At 40.5% G+C, this 23,726-nt stretch overlaps 1 protein-coding gene across 1 annotated transcript; it reads right to left on the reverse strand.

Annotated features, from left to right (window-relative positions):
• Positions 1 to 23: 23 nt before the first annotated feature.
• LOC135510156 (high mobility group protein B2-like) lies at positions 24 to 22,708 on the reverse strand. Its single transcript, XM_064930936.1, has 6 exons — positions 22,598 to 22,708; positions 21,806 to 21,969; positions 18,486 to 18,637; positions 14,993 to 15,051; positions 3,044 to 3,159; positions 24 to 878 (listed from the first exon to the last, which is right to left on the reverse strand). The coding sequence occupies exons 2-6, from the start codon at positions 21,953 to 21,955 to the stop codon at positions 714 to 716; spliced, it is 642 nt and encodes a 213-aa protein (XP_064787008.1). The 5' UTR covers positions 21,956 to 21,969; positions 22,598 to 22,708; the 3' UTR covers positions 24 to 713.
• Positions 22,709 to 23,726: the final 1,018 nt, after the last annotated feature.

The following is a 23,726-nucleotide window of genomic DNA, read 5'->3' on the forward strand; positions in this document are numbered from 1 at the left end:
TTAGATAAAACACAAAAAAAACATTTTCAGAATCATAATTTTTTTTATTATAAAAGTCAATTTCTACATATTGTTTCAGGACACATTTTTCCATTAAAAAAGAAAATTAAAAACAAAAAAATAAAGTGTATATTTTAAAAGAGTCTGTAGCGTCACACAGCTCTGTTACGACACGTGATAATATTGTAGAGCCTGAACACCACTAGGACCACACACAACCCTGGGAACAACAACAACCTTCTACAAACAGCAACACCGAATGAAGACACCCAAAACATTCAGCTCTTATCCAACCCCAACAGAGGTCTGCTATTGGACATGTTGGCCCACAGCAACTGTTTCCAGGGTTACAGATGTTTGCGATGACGACTATTCAGTTACACGGTGATATTATGAGTCCCCTTTAGGTCGTGTCTGGTCCAGTCCAGCTCTAACTAACCCCTGACCTAACTAACCTTTGACCTCTGGTCAGCCCTCAACCCTGCAGGGTCCCTGACAGGCACACATAACTTTCAGCCAATCAGATTCCTCCTCTGGCCCGTTAGGATTCCGGTGGAACTGGGTTTGTTCGTTTTACCTCGCCGCGACCCTGGGAGGGCGGAGTTTCCACTTTAGGACCAATGGAATGGTCTCAAAATACGCAAACTCCGCCCACTAGGCGAGCGCTAAATCGAACGCACCAATCCAACAGGCACGAACACTACGCTAACACTTTACTCATCATCATCGTCATCCTCGTCATCATCGTCCTCCAGGTCGTCGTCATCATCATCGTCGCCACCGGCCATGGCGTGGGGCATCATATTGGACGAGCCACCGGGACCGGGTCGCATCGGCACCCGCTTAACGTTCGCACCAGAGCGGTATGCAGCCATATCCTACAGACAGAGAGATGGTGTTATGATGGGGTACAGCTGTCTGTCAGTCTCTAACAGGTGTTATGATGGGGTACAGCTGTCAGTCTCTAACAGGTGTTATGAGTACAGCTGTCATGGTGTTATGATGGGGTACAGCTGTCAGTCTCTAACAGGTGTTATGATGGGGTACAGCTGTCAGTCTCTAACAGCTGTCAGTCTCTAACAGGTGTTATGATGGGGTACAGCTGTCTGTCAGTCTCTAACAGGTGTTATGGGGTACAGCTGTCAGTCTCTAACAGGTGTTATGATGGGGTACAGCTGTCAGTCTCTAACAGGTGTTATGATGGGGTACAGCTGTCAGTCTCTAACAGGTGTTATGATGGGGTACAGCTGTCAGCAGCTGTCAGTCTCTAACAGGTGTTATGATGGGGTACAGCTGTCAGTCTCTAACAGGTGTTATGATGGGGTACAGCTGTCAGTCTCTAACAGGTGTTTTGATGGGGTACAGCTGTCAGTCTCTAACAGGTGCCCCATAATGATGTCATCATCAATCTACACACAATACCCCATAATGACAAAAAGAAAACTGGTTTTTAGAAATGTTTTCAAATTCATGAAAAATAAAAAACACATACCTTATTTACATAAGTATTCAGACTCTTTGATATGAGACTCGAAATTGAGCTTAGGGGCATCCTGTTTCCATTGATCATCCTTGTGATGTTTCTTCAACTTGGAGTCCACCTGTGATAAATTAAATTGATTGGACATGATTTGGAAAGGCAAACACCTGTGTATATAAGGTCCCACAGTTTACTGTGCATGTCAGAGCAAAAACAAAGCCATGAGGTCAAAGGAATTGTCCGTAGAGCTCCGAGACAGGATTGTGTCGAGGCACAGAACTGGAGACGGGTACCAAACAATGTCTGCAGCATTGCAGGTCCCCAAGAACACAGGGGGCTCCATCAATCTTAAATGGAAGAAGTTTGGAACCACCAAGACTCTTCCTAGAGCTGACCGCCCGGCCAAACTGAGCAATCAGGGGAAAAGGGCCTTGGTCAGGGAGGTGACCAAGAACCCAAGGGTCACTCTGACAGAGCTCCAGAGTTCATCTTTGGAGATGGGGAACCTTCCAGAAAGACAACCAATCTGCACCAATCAGACCTTTATGAGTGTCCAGACGGAAGCCACTCCTTAGTAAAAGGACACATGACAGCCCGATTAGAGTTTGCCAAAAGGCACCTAAAGACTCTCAGACCATGAGAAACAAGATTCTCTGGTCTGATGAAACCAAGATTGAACTCTTTGGCCAGAATGCCAAGCATCACGTCTGGAGGAAACCAGGCACCATCCCTACGGTGAAACATGGTGGTGGCAGCATCATGCTGTGGAGATGTTTTCAGAGGCAGGGACCGGGAGACTAGTCAGGATCAAGGGAAAGATGAACGGAGCAAAGTACCGAGAGATCCTTGACAATCTGCTCCAGAGCACTAGGGACTTCAGACTGGGGCGAAGGTTCACCTTCCAACAGGACAAGACCCTAGGCACACAGCCAAGAAAACGCAGGAGTGGCTTCTGAATGTCTCAAGTCTCTGAATGTCCTTGAGTGGCCCAGCCAGAGCCCGGACTTGAACCTGATCGAACATCTCTGGAGAGACCTGAAAATAGCTGAGCAGCAACACTCTCCATCCAGGTGTGCCAAGCTGGTAGCATCAAACCCAAGAAGACTTGAGTCTGTAACCGCTGCCGAAGGTGCTTCAACAAAGTACTGAGTAAAGGTCTGAATACTGATGTAAATGTGACGTTTTCTCCAATAATAAAAATAAATAAATGCAATAATGTCTAAAAAAAACAGTTTTTTGCTTTGTCATTATAGTGTGTAGATTGATGAGGGGGAAAAACTATTAGAATAAGGCTGTAACGTTACAAAATGTGGAAAAAGTCAAGGGGTGTGAATACTTCCAGAATTCACTGTATATCTGATTTTCTATAAAAAGTAAAAACATACTAATGCATTTTTTAAAAGTGGTTCCTGTCATCGTGTAAAAATGGTGTTACGGAGATTTTGGACAAGCAAAATATATGTCCTACTACACCAAAGGACAAGTGGCTAAATAAGCTAATGGGAAGCCGTGTTAAAGTCCTGTATCTGTGTGCGTGTTTGTTCCCGTAGTAACGTAGAGTACCTTGTCGTATTTCTCCCTCAGTCGGAGAGCCTTCTCTTCAAACGGCTGTTTCTGGGTTGGAGTCTGTTGACCCCACATGATCCCCAGCTTCTTAGCTGTCTCTCCTATAGAACAGCCTGGAGACGATAATATATACATTATATATACATACACTACTACATCCTATAGAACAGACTGGAGACAATAATATATACATTATATATATATACACTACTACATCCTATAGAACAGCCTGGAGACGATAATATATACATTATATATATATACACTACTACATCCTATAGAACAGCCTGGAGACGATAATATATACATTATATATATACACACTACTACATCCTATAGAACAGGAGACGATAATATATACATTATATATATATACACTACTACATCCTATAGAACAGCCTGGAGACAATAATATATACATTATATATATATACACTACTACATCCTATAGAACAGCCTGGAGACAATAATATATACATTATATATATATAGACTACTTCATCCTATAGAACAGACTGGAGACAATAATATATACATATATATATATACACACTACATCCTATAGAACAGACTGGAGACATTATATATATATACACTACTACATCCTATAGAACAGCCTGGAGACAATAATATATATATATAATACTATAGGGTGAATACATTATATATATATATATATATACCTATAGAACAGCCTGGAGACAATAATATATACATTATATATATATACTACACTACTACTACATCCTATAGAACAGACTGGAGACGATAATATATACATTATATATATATACATTATATATATACATCCTATAGAACAGCCTACGATAATATATACATTATATATATACACTACTACATCCCATAGAACAGACTGGAGACAATAATATAGACATTATATATATACTACTACATATAGAACAGATTATATACATTATATATATATATACACTACTACTACATCCTATAGAACAGCCTGGAGACGATAATATATACATTATATATATACATACTACACCCCATAGAACAGACTGGAGACAATAATATATACATTATATATATATATACACTACTACTACATCCTATAGAACAGCCTGGAGACGATAATATATACATTATATATATATATATATATATATATATATATATATATACTACTACTACATCCTATAGAACAGCCTGGAGACGATAATATATACATTATATATATATATACACTACTACTACATCCTATAGAACAGCCTATATATATACATTATATATATATATATATACTACTACTACATCCTATAGAACAGCCTGGAGACGATAATATATACATTATATATATATATACACTACTACTACATCCTATAGAACAGCCTGGAGACAATAATATATACATTATATATACTACCTCATATACATACATTATATATATATATATACTACCTCATATAGAACAGTCAGGAGACAATAATACATACATTATATATATATATATATATACTACCTCATATACATACATTATATATATATATATATATATATATATATATATACTACCTCATATAGAACAGTCAGGAGACAATAATACATACATTATATATATATACTACCTCATATACATACATTACCTCATATAGAACAGTCAGGAGACAATAATACATACATTATATATATATATCTATATATATATATCTATATATATATACAGTGGGGCAAAAAAGTATTTAGTTAGCCACCAATTGTGCAAGTTCTCGCACTTAAAAAGATGAGAGAGGCCTGTAATTTTCATCATAGGTACACTTCCACTATGACAGACAAAATGAGAAAAAAAAATCCAGAAAATCACATTGTACGATTTTTAATGAATTTATTTGCAAATTATGGTGGAAAATAAGTATTCGGTCAATAACAAAAGTTTCTCAATACTTTGTTATATACCCTTTGTTGGCAATGACAGAGGTCAAACGTTTTCTGTAAGTCTTCACAAGGTTTTCGCACACTGTTGCTGGTATTTTGGCCCATTCCTCCATGCAGAGCTCCTCTAGAGCAGTGATGTTTTGGGGCTGTTGCTGGGCAACACTGACTTTCAACTCCCTCCAAAGATTTTCTATGGGGTTAAGATCTGGAGACTGGCTAGGCCACTCCAGGACCTTGAAATGCTTCTTACGAAGCCACTCCTTCGTTGCCTGGGCGGTGTGTTTGGGATCATTGTCATGCTGAAAGACCCAGCCACGTTTCATCTTCAATGCCCTTGCTAATGGAAGGAGGTTTTCACTCAAAATCTCACAATACATGGCCCCATTCATTCTTTCCTTTACACGGATCAGTCGTCCTGGTCCCTTTGCAGAAAAACAGCCCCAAAAGCATGATGTTTCCACCCCCATGCTTCACAGTAGGTATGGTGTTCTTTGGATGCAACTCAGAATTCTTTGTCCTCCAAACACGACGAGTTTAGTTTTTACCAAAAAGTTAGATTTTGGTTTCATCTGACCATATGACATTCTCCCAATCTTCTTCTGGATCATCCAATTGCTCTCTAACAAACTTCAGACGGGCCTGGACATGTACTGGCTTAAACAGGGGGACACGTCTGGCACTGCAGGATTTGAGTCCCTGTGTGTTACTGATGGTAGGCTTTGTTACTTTGGTCCCAGATCTCTGCAGGTCATTCACTAGGTCCCCCCGTGTGGTTCTGGGATTTTGACCCCACGGGATGAGATCTTGCGTGGAGCCCCAGATCGAGGGAGATTATCAGTGGTCTTGTATGTCTTCCATTTCCTAATAATTGCCCCCACAGTTGATTTCTTCAAACCAAGCTGCTTACCTATTGCAGATTCAGTCTTCCCAGCCTGGTGCAGGTCTACAATTTTGTTTCTGGTGTCCTTTGACAGCTCTTTGGTCTTGGCCATAGTGGAGTTTGGAGTGTGACTGTTTGAGGTTGTGGACAGGTGTCTTTTATACTGATAACAAGTTCAAACAGGTGCCATTAATACAGGTAACGAGTGGAGGACAGAGGAGCCTCTTAAAGAAGTTGTTACAGGTCTGTGCGAGCCAGAAATCTTGCTTGTTTGTAGGTGATCAAATACTTATTTTCCACCATAATTTGCAAATAAATTCATATAAAATCCTACAATGTGATTTTCTGGATTTTTTTCTCATTTTCTCTGTCATAGTTTGTAACGGCGTTCTTTGTTTGTTGGAAGAGAGTCGGACCGAAATGCAGCGTGGTGGTTACTCATGTTTTTAATGAATGAATCGCGGTACATGAAATAACTGATACAAAATACAAAAACAACAAAACGGAACGTGAAACCTAATACAGCCTATCTGGTGAAACTACACAGAGACAGGAACAATCACCCACGAAATACACAGTGAACCCAGGCTACCTAAATACGGTTCCCCATCAGAGACAACAAGAATCACCTGACTCTGATTGAGAACCGCCTCAGGCAGCCAAACCTAAACTAAACACACCCCTAATCAACCACAATCCCAATGCCTACAAAAAACCCAATACGACAACACAATAACATAAACCCATGTCACACCCTGGCCTGACCAACTAATTAACTAAAACACAAAATACTAAGACCAAGGCGTGACATAGTTGAAGTGTACCTATGATGAAAATTACAGGCCTCTCTCATCTTTTTAAGTGGGAGAACTTGCACAATTGGTGGCTGACTAAATACTTTTTTGCCCCACTGTATACTACCTCCTATAGAACAGCCTGGAGACAATAATACATACATTATATTATTATATATATATACTACCTCATATACATTATATATATATATATACTACTACCCCATAAACATACATTATATATATATATACTACCCCATATACATACATATATATATATATACACTACCTCATATACATACATTATATATATACATATATATATATATATATATATATATACTACCCCATATAGTACAGCCTGGAGACAATAATACATACATTATATATATATATATATACTACCTCATATACATATATATATATATATATATATATATATATATATATATATATATATATATATATATATAGTACCTCATAGGGGGTAGTATATATATATATATAATAATGGACATATTATTGTCTAAAAGCTGTTCTATAAGGTAGTAGTATATACAGTTGAAATCAGAAGTTTACATACACCTTAGCCAAATACATTTAAACTCAGTTTTCACAATTCCTGACATTTAATCCTAGTAAAAATTCCATTTTAGGTCAGTTAGGATCACCACTTTATTTTAAGAATGTGAAATGTCAGAATAATAGTAGAGAGAATGATTTATTTCAGCTTTTATTTCTTTCATCACATTCCCAGTGGGTCAGAAGTTTACATACACTCAATTAGTATTTGGTAGCATTGCCTTTAAATTGTTTAACTTGGGTCAAAGATTTCAGGTAGCCTTCACAAGCTTCCCACAATAAGTTGGGTGAATTTTGGCCCATTCCTCCTGACAGAGCTGGTGTAACTGAGTCAGGTTTGTAGGCCTCCTTGCTCGCGCTTTTTCAGTTCTGCCAACAAATTTTCTATAGGATTGAGGTCAGGGCTTTGTGATGGCCACACACAATACATTGATTTTGTTGTCCTTAAGCCATTTTGCCACAACTTTGGAAGTATGCTTGGGGTCATTGTTCATTTGGAAGACCCTTTTGCGACCAAGCTTTAACTTCCTGACTGATGTCTTGAGATGTTGCTTCAATATATCCACATAATTTTCTTTCCTCATGATGCCATCTATTGTGTGAAGTGGAACAGTCCCTCCTGCAGCAAAGCACCCCCACAACACGATGCTGCCACCCCTGTGCTTTACGGTTGGGATGGTGTTCTTCGTCTTGCAAGCCTTCCCCTTTTTCCTCCAAACATAACGATGGTCATTATGGCCAAACAGTTCTATTTTTGTTTCATCAGACCAGAGGACATTTCTCCAAAAAGTACGATCTTTGTCCCCATGTTGTCACGTTCGTCGTAAAGAGGAGACCAAGGTGCAGCGTGGTAAGGGAACATAACTCTTTAATTAAAGAGAGAACACTGAACAGAACTAAACAAAACAACAAAACGAACCGTGAAGCAATATGGCTAGTGCAGAACAGGCAACTAAACATAGAATAACAACCCACAAACTATAGAATACATACATAGAATACAAAACATAGAACAGCAACTCACGCCCAAAACCAAAATAGAGACATAAAAAGGATCTCTAAGGTCAGGGCGTGACAATGTGCAGTTGCAAACCGTAGTCAGGCTTTTTTTATGGTGGTTTTGGAGCAGTGGCTTCTTCCTTGCTGAGCGGCCTTTCAGGTTATGTCGATATGGGACTCGTTTTACTGTGGATATAGATACTTTTGTACCTGTTTCCTCCAGCATCTTCACAAGGTCCTTTGCTGTTGTTCTGGGATTGATTTGCACTTTTCACACCAAAGTACATTCATCTCTAGGAGACAGAACACATCTCCTTCCTGAACGGTGTGACGGCTGCGTGGTCCCATGGTGTTTATACTTGTGTACTATTGGTTGTACAGATGAACGTGGTACCTTCAGGCGTTTGGAAATTGCTCCCAAGGATGAACCAGACTTGTGGAGGTCTACCATTTTTTTTCTGGGGTCTTGGCTGGTTTATTTTGATTTTTTCCATGATGTCAAGCAAAGAGGCACTGAGTTTGAAGATAGCCCTTGAAATACATCCACAGGTACAACTCCAATTGACTCAAATCAGAAGCTTCGAAAGCCATGACATCATTTTCTGGAATTTTCCAAGCTGTTTAAAGGCACAGTCAGACCCACTGGAATTGTGATACAGTAAATTGTAAGTGAAATAATCTGTCTGTAAACAATTGTTGGAAAAATTACTTGTGTCATGCACAAAGTAGATGTCCTAACCGACTTGCCAAAACTATAGTTTGTTAACAAGACATTTGTGGAGTGGTTGAAAAACAAGTTTTAATGACTCCAACCTAAGTGAATGTAAACTAACGACTTGTACATTATTATACGTGTATATACATTATTATTAGACTCTCCTATAGAACAGACTGGAGACAGTAATATATACATTACTATTAGACTCTCCTATAGAACAGACTGGAGACAGTAATATATACATTACTATTAGACTCTCCTATAGAACAGACTGGAGACAGTAATATATACATTATTATTAGACTCTCCTATAGAACAGACTGGAGACAGTAATATATACATTACTATTAGACTCTCCTATAGAACAGACTGGAGACAGTAATATATACATTATTATTAGACTCTCCTATAGAACAGACTGGAGACAGTAATATATACATTACTATTAGACTCTCCTATAGAACAGACTGGAGACAGTAATATATACATTATTATTAGACTCTCCTGTAGAACAGACTGGAGACAGTAATATATACATTATTATTAGACTCTCCTATAGAACAGACTGGAGACAGTAATATATACATTATTATTAGACTCTCCTATAGAACAGACTGGAGACAGTAATATATACATTATTATTAGACTCTCCTATAGAACAGACTGGAGACAGTAATATATACATTATTATTAGACTCTCCTATAGAACAGACTGGAGACAGTAATATATACATTATTATTAGACTCTCCTATAGAACAGACTGGAGACAGTAATATATACATTACTATTAGACTCTCCTATAGAACAGACTGGAGACAGTAATATATACATTACTATTAGACTCTCCTATAGAACAGACTGGAGACAGTAATATATACATTACTATTAGACTCTCCTATAGAACAGACTGGAGACAGTAATATATACATTACTATTAGACTCTCCTATAGAACAGACTGGAGACAGTAATATATACATTACTATTAGACTCTCCTATAGAACAGACTGGAGACAGTAATATATACATTACTATTAGACTCTCCTATAGAACAGACTGGAGACAGTAATATATACATTACTATTAGACTCTCCTATAGAACAGACTGGAGACAGTAATATATACATTATTATTAGACTCTCCTATAGAACAGACTGGAGACAGTAATATATACATTATTATTAGACTCTCCTATAGAACAGACTGGAGACAGTAATATATACATTACTATTAGACTCTCCTATAGAACAGACTGGAGACAGTAATATATACATTATTATTAGACTCTCCTATAGAACAGACTGGAGACAGTAATATATACATTATTATACGTGTAGTGACCCTGGTAGTAATACTGTCATCATTAGTGACCCTGGTAGTAATACTGTCATCATTAGTGACCCTGGTAGTAATACTGTCATCATTAGTGACCCTGGTAGTAATACTGTCATCATTAGTGACCCTGGTAGTAATACTGTCATCATTAGTGACCCTGGTAGTAATACTGTCATCATTAGTGACCCTGGTAGTAATACTGTCATCATTAGTGACCCTGGTAGTAACACTGTCATCAGTAGTGACCCTGGTAGTAATACTGTCATCATTAGTGACCCTGGTAGTAATACTGTCATCATTAGTGACCCTGGTAGTAATACTGTCATCATTAGTGACCCTGGGAACTCCTGGTAGTAATACTGTCATCATTAGTGACCCTGGTAGTAATACTGTCATCATTAGTGACCCTGGTAGTAATACTGTCATCATTAGTGACCCTGGTAGTAATACTGTCATCATTAGTGACCCTGGTAGTAATACTGTCATCATTAGTGACCCTGGTAGTAATACTGTCATCATTAGTGACCCTGGTAGTAATACTGTCATCATTAGTGACCCTGGTAGTAATACTGTCATCATTAGTGACCCTGGTAGTAATACTGTCATCATTAGTGACCTGGTAGTAATACTGTCATCATTAGTGACCCTGGTAGTAATACTGTCATCATTAGTGACCCTGGTAGTAATACTGTCATCATTAGTGACCCTGGTAGTAATACTGTCATCATTAGTGACCCTGGTAGTAATACTGTCATCATTAGTGACCCTGGTAGTAATACTGTCATCATTAGTGACCCTGGTAGTAATACTGTCATCATTAGTGACCCTGGTAGTAATACTGTCATCATTAGTGACCCTGGTAGTAATACTGTCATCATTAGTGACCCTGGTAGTAATACTGTCATCATTAGTGACCCTGGTAGTAATACTGTCATCATTAGTGACCCTGGTAGTAATACTGTCATCATTAGTGACCCTGGTAGTAATACTGTCATCATTAGTGACCCTGGTAGTAATACTGTCATCATTAGTGACCCTGGTAGTAATACTGTCATCATTAGTGACCCTGGTAGTAATACTGTCATCATTAGTGACCCTGGTAGTAATACTGTCATCATTAGTGACCCTGGTAGTAATACTGTCATCATTAGTGACCCTGGTAGTAATACTGTCATCATTAGTGTCCCTGGTAGTAATACTGTCATCATTAGTGACCCTGGTAGTAATACTGTCATCATTAGTGACCCTGGTAGTAACTGTACTGTCATCATTAGTGACCCTGGTAGTAATACTGTCATCATTAGTGACCCTGGTAGTAATACTGTCATCATTAGTGACCCTGGTAGTAATACTGTCATCATTAGTGACCCTGGTAGTAATACTGTCATCATTAGTGACCCTGGTAGTAATACTGTCATCATTAGTGACCCTGGTAGTAATACTGTCATCATTAGTGACCCTGGTAGTAATACTGTCATTAGTGATCTGGTAGTAATACTGTCATCATTAGTGACCCTGGTAGTAATACTGTCATCATTAGTGACCCTGGTAGTAATACTGTCATCATTAGTGACCCTGGTAGTAATACTGTCATCATTAGTGACCCTGGTAGTAATACTGTCATCATTAGTGACCCTGGTAGTAATACTGTCATCATTAGTGACCCTGGTAGTAATACTGTCATCATTAGTGACCCTGGTAGTAATACTGTCATCATTAGTGACCCTGGTAGTAATACTGTCATCATTAGTGACCCTGGTAGTAATACTGTCATCATTAGTGACCCTGGTAGTAATACTGTCATCATTAGTGACCCTGGTAGTAATACTGTCATCATTAGTGACCCTGGTAGTAATACTGTCATCATTAGTGACCCTGGTAGTAATACTGTCATCATTAGTGACCCTGGTAGTAATACTGTCATCAGTGACCCTTAGTGACCCTGGTAGTAATACTGTCATCATTAGTGACCCTGGTAGTAATACTGTCATCATTAGTGACCCTGGTAGTAATACTGTCATCATTAGTGACCCTGGTAGTAATACTGTCATCATTAGTGACCCTGTAATACTGTCATCATTAGTGACCCTGGTAGTAATACTGTCATCATTAGTGACCCTGGTAGTAATACTGTCATCATTAGTGACCCTGTCATCATTAGTGACCCTGGTAGTAATACTGTCATCATTAGTGACCCTGGTAGTAATACTGTCATCATTAGTGACCCTGGTAGTAATACTGTCATCATTAGTGACCCTGAGTAATACTGTCATCATTAGTGACCCTGGTAGTAATACTGTCATCATTAGTGACCCTGGTAGTAAACTGTCATCATTAGTGATGGAGTAATACTGTCATCATTAGTGACCCTGGTAGTAATACTGTCATCATTAGTGACCCTGGTAGGAATAGCAGGTCATATGTATCATTAGTGACCCTGGTAGTAATACTGTCATCATTAGTGACCCTGGTAGTAATACTGTCATCATTAGGTAATACTGTCATCATTAGTGAGGTCATATGTGGTAGTAATACTGTCATCATGTGATGGTAGTAATACTGGGAGGAGGACTGTTAGTGTAGTAATACTGTCATCATTGTGACCCTGGAGTAATACTGTCATCATTAGTGACCCTGGTAGTAATACTGTCATCATTAGTGACCCTGGAGTAATACTGTCATCATTAGTGACCCTGGTAGTAATACTGTCATCATTAGTGACCCTGGTAGTAATACTGTTCATTAGTGACCCTGGTAGTAATACTGTCATCAGTAGTGACCCTGGTAGTAATACTGTCATCATTAGTGACCCTGGTAGTAATACTGTCATCAGTAGTGACCCTGGTAGTAATACTGTCATCATTAGTGTCCCTGGTAGTAATACTGTCATCAGTAGTGTCCCTGGTAGTAATACTGTCATCATTAGTGACCCTGGTAGTAATACTGTCATCATTAGTGTCCCTGGTAGTAATACTGTCATCATTAGTGACCCTGGTAGTAATACTGTCATCATTAGTGACCCTGGTAGTAATACTGTCATCATTAGTGACCCTGGTAGTAATACTGTCATCATTAGTGACCCTGGTAGTAATACTGTCATCAGGGAGGAGGGTTAGAGGGTAGCATACTGTCATCATGTATGGAGGGAGGAGGAGGGTCATAGTAGTGGTAATACTGTCATCATTAGTGACCCTGGTAGTAATACTGTCATCATTAGTGACCCTGGTAGTAATACTGTCATCATTAGTGTCCATGGTAGTAATACTGTCATCATTAGTGACCCTGGTAGTAATACTGTCATCATCAGTGACCCTGGTAGTAATACTGTCATCAGTAGTGACCCTGGTAGTAATACTGTCATCATTAGTGACCCTGGTAGTAATACTGTCATCAGTAGTGTCCCTGGTAGTAATACTGTCATTATTAGTGACCCTGGTAGTAATACTGTCATCATTAGTGTCCCTGGTAGTAATACTGTCATCAGTAGTGTCCCTGGTAGTAATACTGTCATCATTAGTGACCCTGGAGTAATAGAGTCATCAGAGTGACCCAGGTAATACTGTCATCAGTAGTGTCCCTGGTAGTAATACTGTCATCATCAGTGACCCTGGTAGTAATACTGTCATCATTAGTGTCCCTGGTAGTAATACTGTCATCATTAGTGACCCTGGTAGTAATACTGTCATCAGTAGTGTCCCTGGTAGTAATACTGTCATCATCAGTGACCCTGGTAGTAATACTGTCATCATTAGTGACCCTGGTAGTAATACTGTCATCATTAGTGAGGGTAGTAATACTGTCATCATTAGTGACCCTGGAGTAATACTGTCATCATTAGTGACCCTGGTAGGTAATACTGTCATCATTAGTGACCCTGGTAGTAATACTGTCATCATTAGTGACCCTGGTAGTAATACTGTCATCATTAGTGACCCTGGTAGTAATACTGTCATCATTAGTGACCCTGGTAGTAATACTGTCATCATTAGTGACCCTGGTAGTAATACTGTCATCATTAGTGACCCTGGTAGTATACTGTCATCATTAGTGACCCTGGTAGTAATACTGTCATCATTAGTGACCCTGGTAGTAATACTGTCATCATTAGTGACCCTGGTAGTAATACTGTCATCATTAGTGACCCTGGTAGTAATACTGTCATCAGTAGTGACCCTGGTAGTAATACTGTCATCAGTAGTGACCCTGGTAGTAATACTGTCATCATTAGTGAGGGTTAGAGTTACTGTCATCATCAGTGACCCTGGTAGTAATACTGTCATCATTAGTGTCCCTGGTAGTAATACTGTCATCATTAGTGACCCTGGTAGTAATACTGTCATCAGTAGTGTCCCTGGTAGTAATACTGTCATCAGTAGTGTCCCTGGTAGTAATACTGTCATCATCAGTGACCCTGGTAGTAATACTGTCATCATTAGTGACCCTGGTAGTAATACTGTCATCATTAGTGACCCTGGTAGTAATACTGTCATCATTAGTGTCCCTGGTAGTAATACTGTCATCATTAGTGACCCTGGTAGTAATACTGTCATCATCAGTGACCCTGGTAGTAATACTGTCATCAGTAGTGACCCTGGTAGTAATACTGTCATCATTGTGATGGAGTAATAGTCATCAGTAGTGACCCTGGTAGTAATACTGTCATCATTAGTGACCCTGGTAGTAATACTGTCATCATCAGTGACCCTGGTAGTAATACTGTCATCAGTAGTGTACCTGGGAACTCCTGTTTGACCGTCGGACGGAACTCTGCTGAGAACACAAAAAAGGCAGACCTGAGGAAGAGGAAGGAGGGTTAGAGGGAAGCAGGTCATATGTGATGGAGGGAGGAGGGTTAGAGGGAAGCAGGTCATATGTGATGGAGGGAGGAGGGTTAGAGGGAAGCAGGTCATATGTGATGGAGGGAGGAGGGTTAGAGGGAAGCAGGTCATATGTGATGGAGGGAGGAGGAGGGTTAGAGTGAAGCAGGTCATATGTGATGGAGGGAGGAGGGTTAGAGGGAAGCAGGTCATATGTGATGGAGGGAGGAGGAGGGTTAGAGAGAAGCAGGTCATATGTGATGGAGGGAGGAGGGTTAGAGGGAAGCAGGTCATATGTGATGGAGGGAGGAGGAGGGTTAGAGTGAAGCAGGTCATATGTGATGGAGGGAGGAGGGTTAGAGGGAAGCAGGTCATATGTGATGGAGGGAGGAGGGTTAGAGGGAAGCAGGTCATATGTGATGGAGGGAGGAGGGTTAGAGGGAAGCAGGTCATATGTGATGGAGGAAGGAGGGTTAGAGGGAAGCAGGTCATATGTGATGGAGGAAGGAGGGTTAGAGGGAAGCAGGTCATATGTGATGGAGGGAGGAGGGTTAGAGGGAAGCAGGTCATATGTGATGGAGGGAGGAGGGTTAGAGGGAAGCAGGTCATATGTGATGGAGGGAGGAGGGTTAGAGGGAAGCAGGTCATATGTGATGGAGGGAGGAGGGTTAGAGGGAAGCAGGTCATATGTGATGGAGGGAGGAGGGTTAGAGGAAAGCAGTTCATATGTGATGGAGGGAGGAGGAGGGTTAGAGTGAAGCAGGTCATATGTGATGGAGGGAGGAGGGTTAGAGGGAAGCAGGTCATATGTGATGGAGGGAGGAGGGTTAGAGGGAAGCAGGTCATATGTGATGGAGGGAGGAGGGTTAGAGGAAGCAGTTCATATGTGATGGAGGGAGGAGGAGGGTTATAGGGAAGCAGGTCATATGTGATGGATGGAGGAGGGTTAGAGGGAAGCAGGTCATATGTGATGGAGGGAGGCGGGTTAGAGTGAAGCAGGTCATATGTGATGGACGGAGGAGGAGGGTTAGAGGGAAGCAGGTCATATGTGATGGATGGAGGAGGGAAGCAGGTCATATGTGATGGAGGGAGGAGGGTTAGAGGGAAGCAGGTCATATGTGATGGAGGGAGGAGCAGGGTTAGAGTTCAACAGGTCATATGTGATGACGGAGGAGGGTTATAGGGAAGCAGGTCATATGTGATGGAGGGAGGAGGAGGGTTAGAGTGAAGCAGGTCATATGTGATGGAGGGAGGAGGAGGGTTAGAGGGAAGCAGGTCATATGTGATGGAGGGTTAGAGGGAAGCAGGTCATATGTGATGGATGGAGGAGGGTTCAATTGAAGCAGGTCATATGTGATGGAGGGAGGAGGGTTAGAGGGAAGCATGTCATATGTGATGGACGGAGGAGGGTTATAGGGAAGCAGGTCATATGTGATGGAGGGAGGAGGGTTAAAGGGAAGCAGGTCATATGTGATGGAGGGAGGAGCAGGGTTAGAGTGAAGCAGGTCATATGTGATGGACGGAGGAGGGTTATAGGGAAGCAGGTCATATGTGATGGATGGAGGAGGGAAGCAGGTCATATGTGATGGACGGAGGAGGGTTATAGGGAAGCAGGTCATATGTGATGGAGGGAGGAGGGTTAGAGGGAAGCAGGTCATATGTGATGGAGGGAGGAGGGTTAGAGGGAAGCAGGTCATATGTGATGGAGGAAGGAGGGAAGCAGGTCATATGTGATGGAGGGAGGGGGGTTATAGGGAAGCAGGTTATATGTGATGGAGGGAGGAGGGTTAAAGGGAAGCAGGTTATATGTGATGGACAGAGGAGGGTTAGAGGGAAGCAGGTCATATGTGATGGAGGGAGGAGGGAAGCAGGTCATATGTGATGGACGGAGGAGGGTTCGAGTGAAGCAGGTCATATGTGATGGACGGATGAGGAGGGTTAGAGTGAAGCAGGTCATATGTGATGGACGGAGGAGGGTTAGAGGGAAGCAGGTCATATGTGATGGATGGAGGAGGGAAGCAGGTCATATGTGATGGAGGGAGGAGGGTTAGAGTGAAGCAGGTCATATGTGATGGAGGGAGGAGGGTTAGAGGGAAGCAGGTCATATGTGATGGAGGGAGGAGCAGGGTTAGAGTGAAGCAGATCATATGTGATGGACGGAGGAGGGTTATAGGGAAGCAGGTCATATGTGATGGAGGGAGGAGGAGGGTTAGAGTGAAGCAGGTCATATGTGATGGAGGGAGGAGGGTTAGAGGGAAGCAGGTCATATGTGATGGAGGGTTAGAGGGAAGCAGGTCATATGTGATGGATGGAGGAGGGTTCGAGTGAAGCAGGTCATATGTGATGGAGGGTTAGAGGGAAGCAGGTCATATGTGATGGAGGGAGGAGGAGGGTTCGAGTGAAGCAGGTCATATGTGATGGAGGGAGGAGGGAAGCAGGTCATATGTGATGGAGGGAGGAGGAGGGTTAGAGTGAAGCAGGTCATATGTGATGGAGGGAGGAGGGTTAGAGGGAAGCAGGTCATATGTGATGGAGGGAGGAGCAGGGTTAGAGTGAAGCAGATCATATGTGATGGACGGAGGAGGGTTATAGGGAAGCAGGTCATATGTGATGGAGGGAGGAGGAGGGTTAGAGTGAAGCAGGTCATATGTGATGGAGGGAGGAGGAGGGTTAGAGGGAAGCAGGTCATATGTGATGGAGGGTTAGAGGGAAGCAGGTCATATGTGATGGATGGAGGAGGGTTCGAGTGAAGCAGGTCATATGTGATGGAGGGTTAGAGGGAAGCAGGTCATATGTGATGGAGGGAGGAGGAGGGTTCGAGTGAAGCAGGTCATATGTGATGGAGGGAGGAGGGAAGCAGGTCATATGTGATGGAGGGAGGAGGAGGGTTCGAGGGAAGCAGGTCATATGTGATGGAGGGAGGAGGGTTAGAGGGAAGCATGTCATATGTGATGGAGGGAGGAGGGTTAGAGGGAAGCAGGTCATATGTGATGGAGGGAGGAGCAGGGTTAGAGTGAAGCAGATCATATGTGATGGACGGAGGAGGGTTATAGGGAAGCAGGTCATATGTGATGGAGGGAGGAGGAGGGTTAGAGTGAAGCAGGTCATATGTGATGGAGGGAGGAGGAGGGTTAGAGGAAAGCAGTTCATATGTGATGGAGGGAGGAGGAGGGTTAGAGGGAAGCAGGTCATATGTGATGGATGGAGGAGGGTTCGAGTGAAGCAGGTCATATGTGATGGAGGGTTAGAGGGAAGCAGGTCATATGTGATGGAGGGAGGAGGAGGGTTCGAGTGAAGCAGGTCATATGTGATGGAGGGAGGAGGGAAGCAGGTCATATGTGATGGAGGGAGGAGGAGGGTTCGAGGGAAGCAGGTCATATGTGATGGATATACAGTAGTGTGTGACTCACGGGGGTCGTTTTGGAGCGTTGGGGTCCTTCTTCCTCCTACCACTCTTGGCCATCCCCTTGGGGGGGACGTACCCCCTCATGTCCCTCTCATAACGCACCTTGTCGTTCTTCGCCATGTCCTCAAAACGACGCTTGTCAATCGCAGTGGAAGCCTACAAACAGTTATAAAACACACTACATTATGTATATATACTATTACACACAAACACAGGTATAACTATTACACACACACAGTTATAACTTCTCTATTACACACACACACAGTTATAACTTCTCTATTACACACAAACACAGTTATAACATCTCTATTACACACACACACAATTATTATAACACCATTATAACAGACACAATTATTATAACACCATTATAACAGACACAGTGATATAACACCATTATAACAGACACAGTGATATAACACCATTATAACAGACACAGTGATATCACACCATTATAACAGACACAGTGATATAACACCATTATAACAGACACAGTGATATAACACCATTATAACAGACACAGTGGTATAACACCATTATAACAGACACAGTGATATAACACCATTATAACAGACACAGTGATATAACACCATTATAACAGACACAGTGATATAACACCATTATAACAGACACAGTGATATAACACCATTATAACAGACACAGTGATATAACACCATTATAACAGACACAGTGATATAACACCATTATAACAGACACAGTGATATAACACCATTATAACAGACACAGTGGTATAACACCATTATAACAGACACAGTGATATAACACCATTATAACAGACACAGCGATATAACAGACACAGTGATATAACACCATTATAACAGCGATATAACAGACAGTGATATAACACCATTATATGATATAACAGACACAGTGGTATAACACCATTATAACAGACACAGTGATATAACAGACACAGTGGTATAACACCATTATAACAGACACAGTGATATAACACCATTATAACAGACACAGTGGTATAACACCATTATAATAGACACAGTGATATAACACCATTATAACAGACACAGTGATATAACACCATTATAACAGACACAGTGATATAACACCATTATAACAGACACAGTGATATAACACCATTATAACAGACACAGTGATATAACACCATTATAACAGACACAGTGATATAACACCATTATAACAGACACAGTGATATAACACCATTATAACAGACACAGTGATATAACACCATTATAACAGACACAGTGATATAACACCATTATAACAGACACAGTGATATAACACCATTATAACAGACACAGTGATATAACACCATTATAACAGACACAGTGATATAACACCATTATAACAGACACAGTGATATAACAGACACAGTGATATAACACCATTATAACAGACACAGTGATATAACAGACACAGTGATATAACACCATTATAATAGACACAGTGATATAACACCATTATAACAGTGATATACACACATTATAACACCATGATATAACAGACACAGTGATATAACACCATTATAACAGACACAGTGATATAACACCATTATAACAGACACAGCGATATAACAGACACAGTGATATAACACCATTATAACAGACACAGCGATATAACAGACACAGTGATATAACACCATTATAACAGACACAGTGATATAACAGACACAGTGGTATAACACCATTATAACAGACACAGTGATATAACAGACACAGTGGTATAACACCATTATAACAGACACAGTGATATAACACCATTATAACAGACACAGTGGTATAACACCATTATAATAGACACAGTGGTATAACACCATTATAACAGACACAGTGATATAACACCATTATAATAGACACAGTGATATAACACCATTATAACAGACACAGTGATATAACACCATTATAACAGACACAGTGGTATAACACCATTATAATAGACACAGTGGTATAACACCATTATAACAGACACAGTGATATAACACCATTATAATAGACACAGTGATATAACACCATTATAACAGACACAGTGATATAACACCATTATAATAGACACAGTGATATAACACCATTATAACAGACACAGTGATATAACACCATTATAACAGACACAGTGATATAACAGACACAGTGGTATAACACCATTATAATAGACACAGTGATATAACACCATTATAACAGACACAGTGATATAACACCATTATAACAGACACAGTGATATAACTGACACAGTGATATAACACCATTATAACAGACACAGTGATATAACACCATTATAACAGACACAGTGATATAACACCATTATAATAGACACAGTGATATAACACCATTATAACAGACACAGTGATATAACACCATTATAATAGACACAGTGATATAACACCATTATAACAGACACAGCGATATAACACCATTATAACAGACACAGTGATATAACAGACACAGTGGTATAACACCATTATAACAGACACAGTGATATAACACCATTATAACAGACACAGTGATATAACACCATTATAATAGACACAGTGGTATAACACCATTATAACAGACACAGTGATATAACACCATTATAATAGACACAGTGATATAACACCATTATAACAGACACAGTGATATAACACCATTATAATAGACACAGTGATATAACACCATTATAACAGACACAGTGGTATAACACCATTATAACAGACACAGTGATATAACACCATTATAACAGACACAGTGGTATAACACCATTATAACAGACACAGTGATATAACACCATTATAATAGACACAGTGGTATAACACCATTATAACAGACACAGTGATATAACACCATTATAATAGACACAGTGATATAACACCATTATAACAGACACAGTGGTATAACACCATTATAACAGACACAGTGATATAACACCATTATAACAGACACAGTGATATAACACCATTATAACAGACACAGTGATATAACACCATTATAACAGACACAGTGATATAACACCATTATAATAGACACAGTGATATAACACCATTATAATAGACACAGTGATATAACACCATTATAACAGACACAGTGATATAACACCATTATAACAGACACAGTGATATAACACCATTATAACAGACACAGTGATATAACACCATTATAATAGACACAGTGATATAACACCATTATAACAGACACAGTGATATAACACCATTATAACAGACACAGTGATATAACACCATTATAACAGACACAGTGATATAACACCATTATAACAGACACAGTGATATAACACCATTATAACAGACACCGTGGTGGTATAACACCCTGTGATGTGTGTATTAATATGTACCCTCCATCTCTCTGAACACTGCTTGGAGAACTCGGCGAAGTTGACCGACTGGTCGGGTTGTTTAATCTTCTGTTCCTCCCGGCAGGTCTGGACGAAGAAGGCGTAGGCTGACGTCTTGCCCTTGGGTTTATTAACGTCCCCTTTCACCATGGTGACACGACTGACTGATGAACCACGGGAGAAAAATAGACACATTTATTAACTACTTTTATGCAAGAGCATCTAGCTAAAGTGGTTAACTAGCTAGGATCCACGTCAGATAACATTGTAGACCCGTGTGCAGTAGACTGTATAGTGTTTGCAGTGAGGGTTAGCCCGGTTAGCTGCCACCTAGCATGCTAGCTCGTTGAGAACAATGGGCCCACCATTTGCTTCCCGCCTAACGCGCTGCTAACTCATCCCATCCCCCAGCGCTAGCATTTATGCTAAAGATGCTAACGCTGTTAGCTTACGGCTAGTTAACGTTAGCTAGTGTGAAGAAGAAAAATAATAATGAGTAATCAAATTAGTCATCCTTAATAAAGCAAATTTATTTTTTAATTTAACTACATGTGAAATGTAGATGTAGCTACGTAACGTTTCGGTGGCTCGCTTTGTAGTTAGCTAACGTTAATATACAGTAACGTTAACAGTTAACGGTACAGTAACTTAGCAGAAAAAATACGAGTTAAACATGCAAGGGGAAACTAACGTTTTCTACAATTATTCAGGTACATTTTTCATTAAATTGCTTAATGTAGGGAATTTTTTTAATTTGACTACTACTAACGTGTAATCTTTTCCATGACTTACTTTAACCGCTCAGATAGAAATAATTCGTTTCACGTTGTTGTTGTTGTTGTCGACGCTGTGTGCTTTGCTACGGAGGCCAGTTGATAGAGGTTCAAACTGGATGGAGCTCAGACCCCGCCCCCAGCCCGCCCCCGTTGGCTGATTACCGTCAGTAGAACGCTGGGGGCGGGGACCCGAGTGTTGAGATGTGCGGAAACTCGTCCCTGATTGGCCAGGGTGCGTTCGATTCAGCCTTGATTTGGTACTAAAGAGTCAACTCCGACTACTGCATGCCGTGCGGCAGATTTTCGCCCTAGTTGAACGCGGTGGGTACGCGGTAAATGGAATAATATTGTGATTCTGATGTTTTTTGCGCGGGTCTGTGATAGTTTATTACTAGCTGATTGACAACGGTACTAACCATGTCTGTCCGATCAGATCTGAACATTGTCCACTACTTGTCTTGTTAGTAATATGATGAAGCGATTCACAACAATGAAAACGACAAGAGCCTAGAGATTGGAATCCTTTCTGGCTCACTTTGGCAAGAGGGGTGAAGCTGGTTTAATGTCTATGGGGTGAAGTGGCAACTTGCTTTGCCTCTGCTTTGGTTTTCTATACTGAACAAAGATATAAATACAACATTTCATTTAACTAGGCAAGTCAGTTAAGAACAAATTCTTATTTACAATGACAGCCCAGGTGACACTGGGCCAATTGTGCACCGCCCTATGGGCCTGGATTCGAACCAGGGTGACTGTAGTGACTCCTATGCCACTGAGATGCAGTGCCTTAGACCACTGCGCCACTCGGGAGCAGTGCTCCATGGGTGAAATCATTAAAGATCCCAGAAATTTTCATTCACACAAAAAACTTATTTCTCTCAGAATTTGTGCAAAAATTAGTTTCCATCCCTGTTAGTGACCATTTGTCCTTTGACAAGATAATCCATCCACCTGACAGATGTGTGGTATCAAGAAGCTGATTGGCGCAGTGGTCTAAGATACTGCATCTCAGTGGTCTAAGATACTGCATCTCAGTGGTCTAAGATACTGCATCTCAGTGGTCTAAGATACTGCATCTCAGTGGTCTAAGATACTGCATCTCAGTGGTCTAAGATACTGCATCTCAGTGGTCTAAGATACTGCAT

This window comes from Oncorhynchus masou, chromosome 23 (assembly GCF_036934945.1).
Source record: "Oncorhynchus masou masou isolate Uvic2021 chromosome 23, UVic_Omas_1.1, whole genome shotgun sequence".
Taxonomy (NCBI): domain Eukaryota; kingdom Metazoa; phylum Chordata; class Actinopteri; order Salmoniformes; family Salmonidae; genus Oncorhynchus; species Oncorhynchus masou.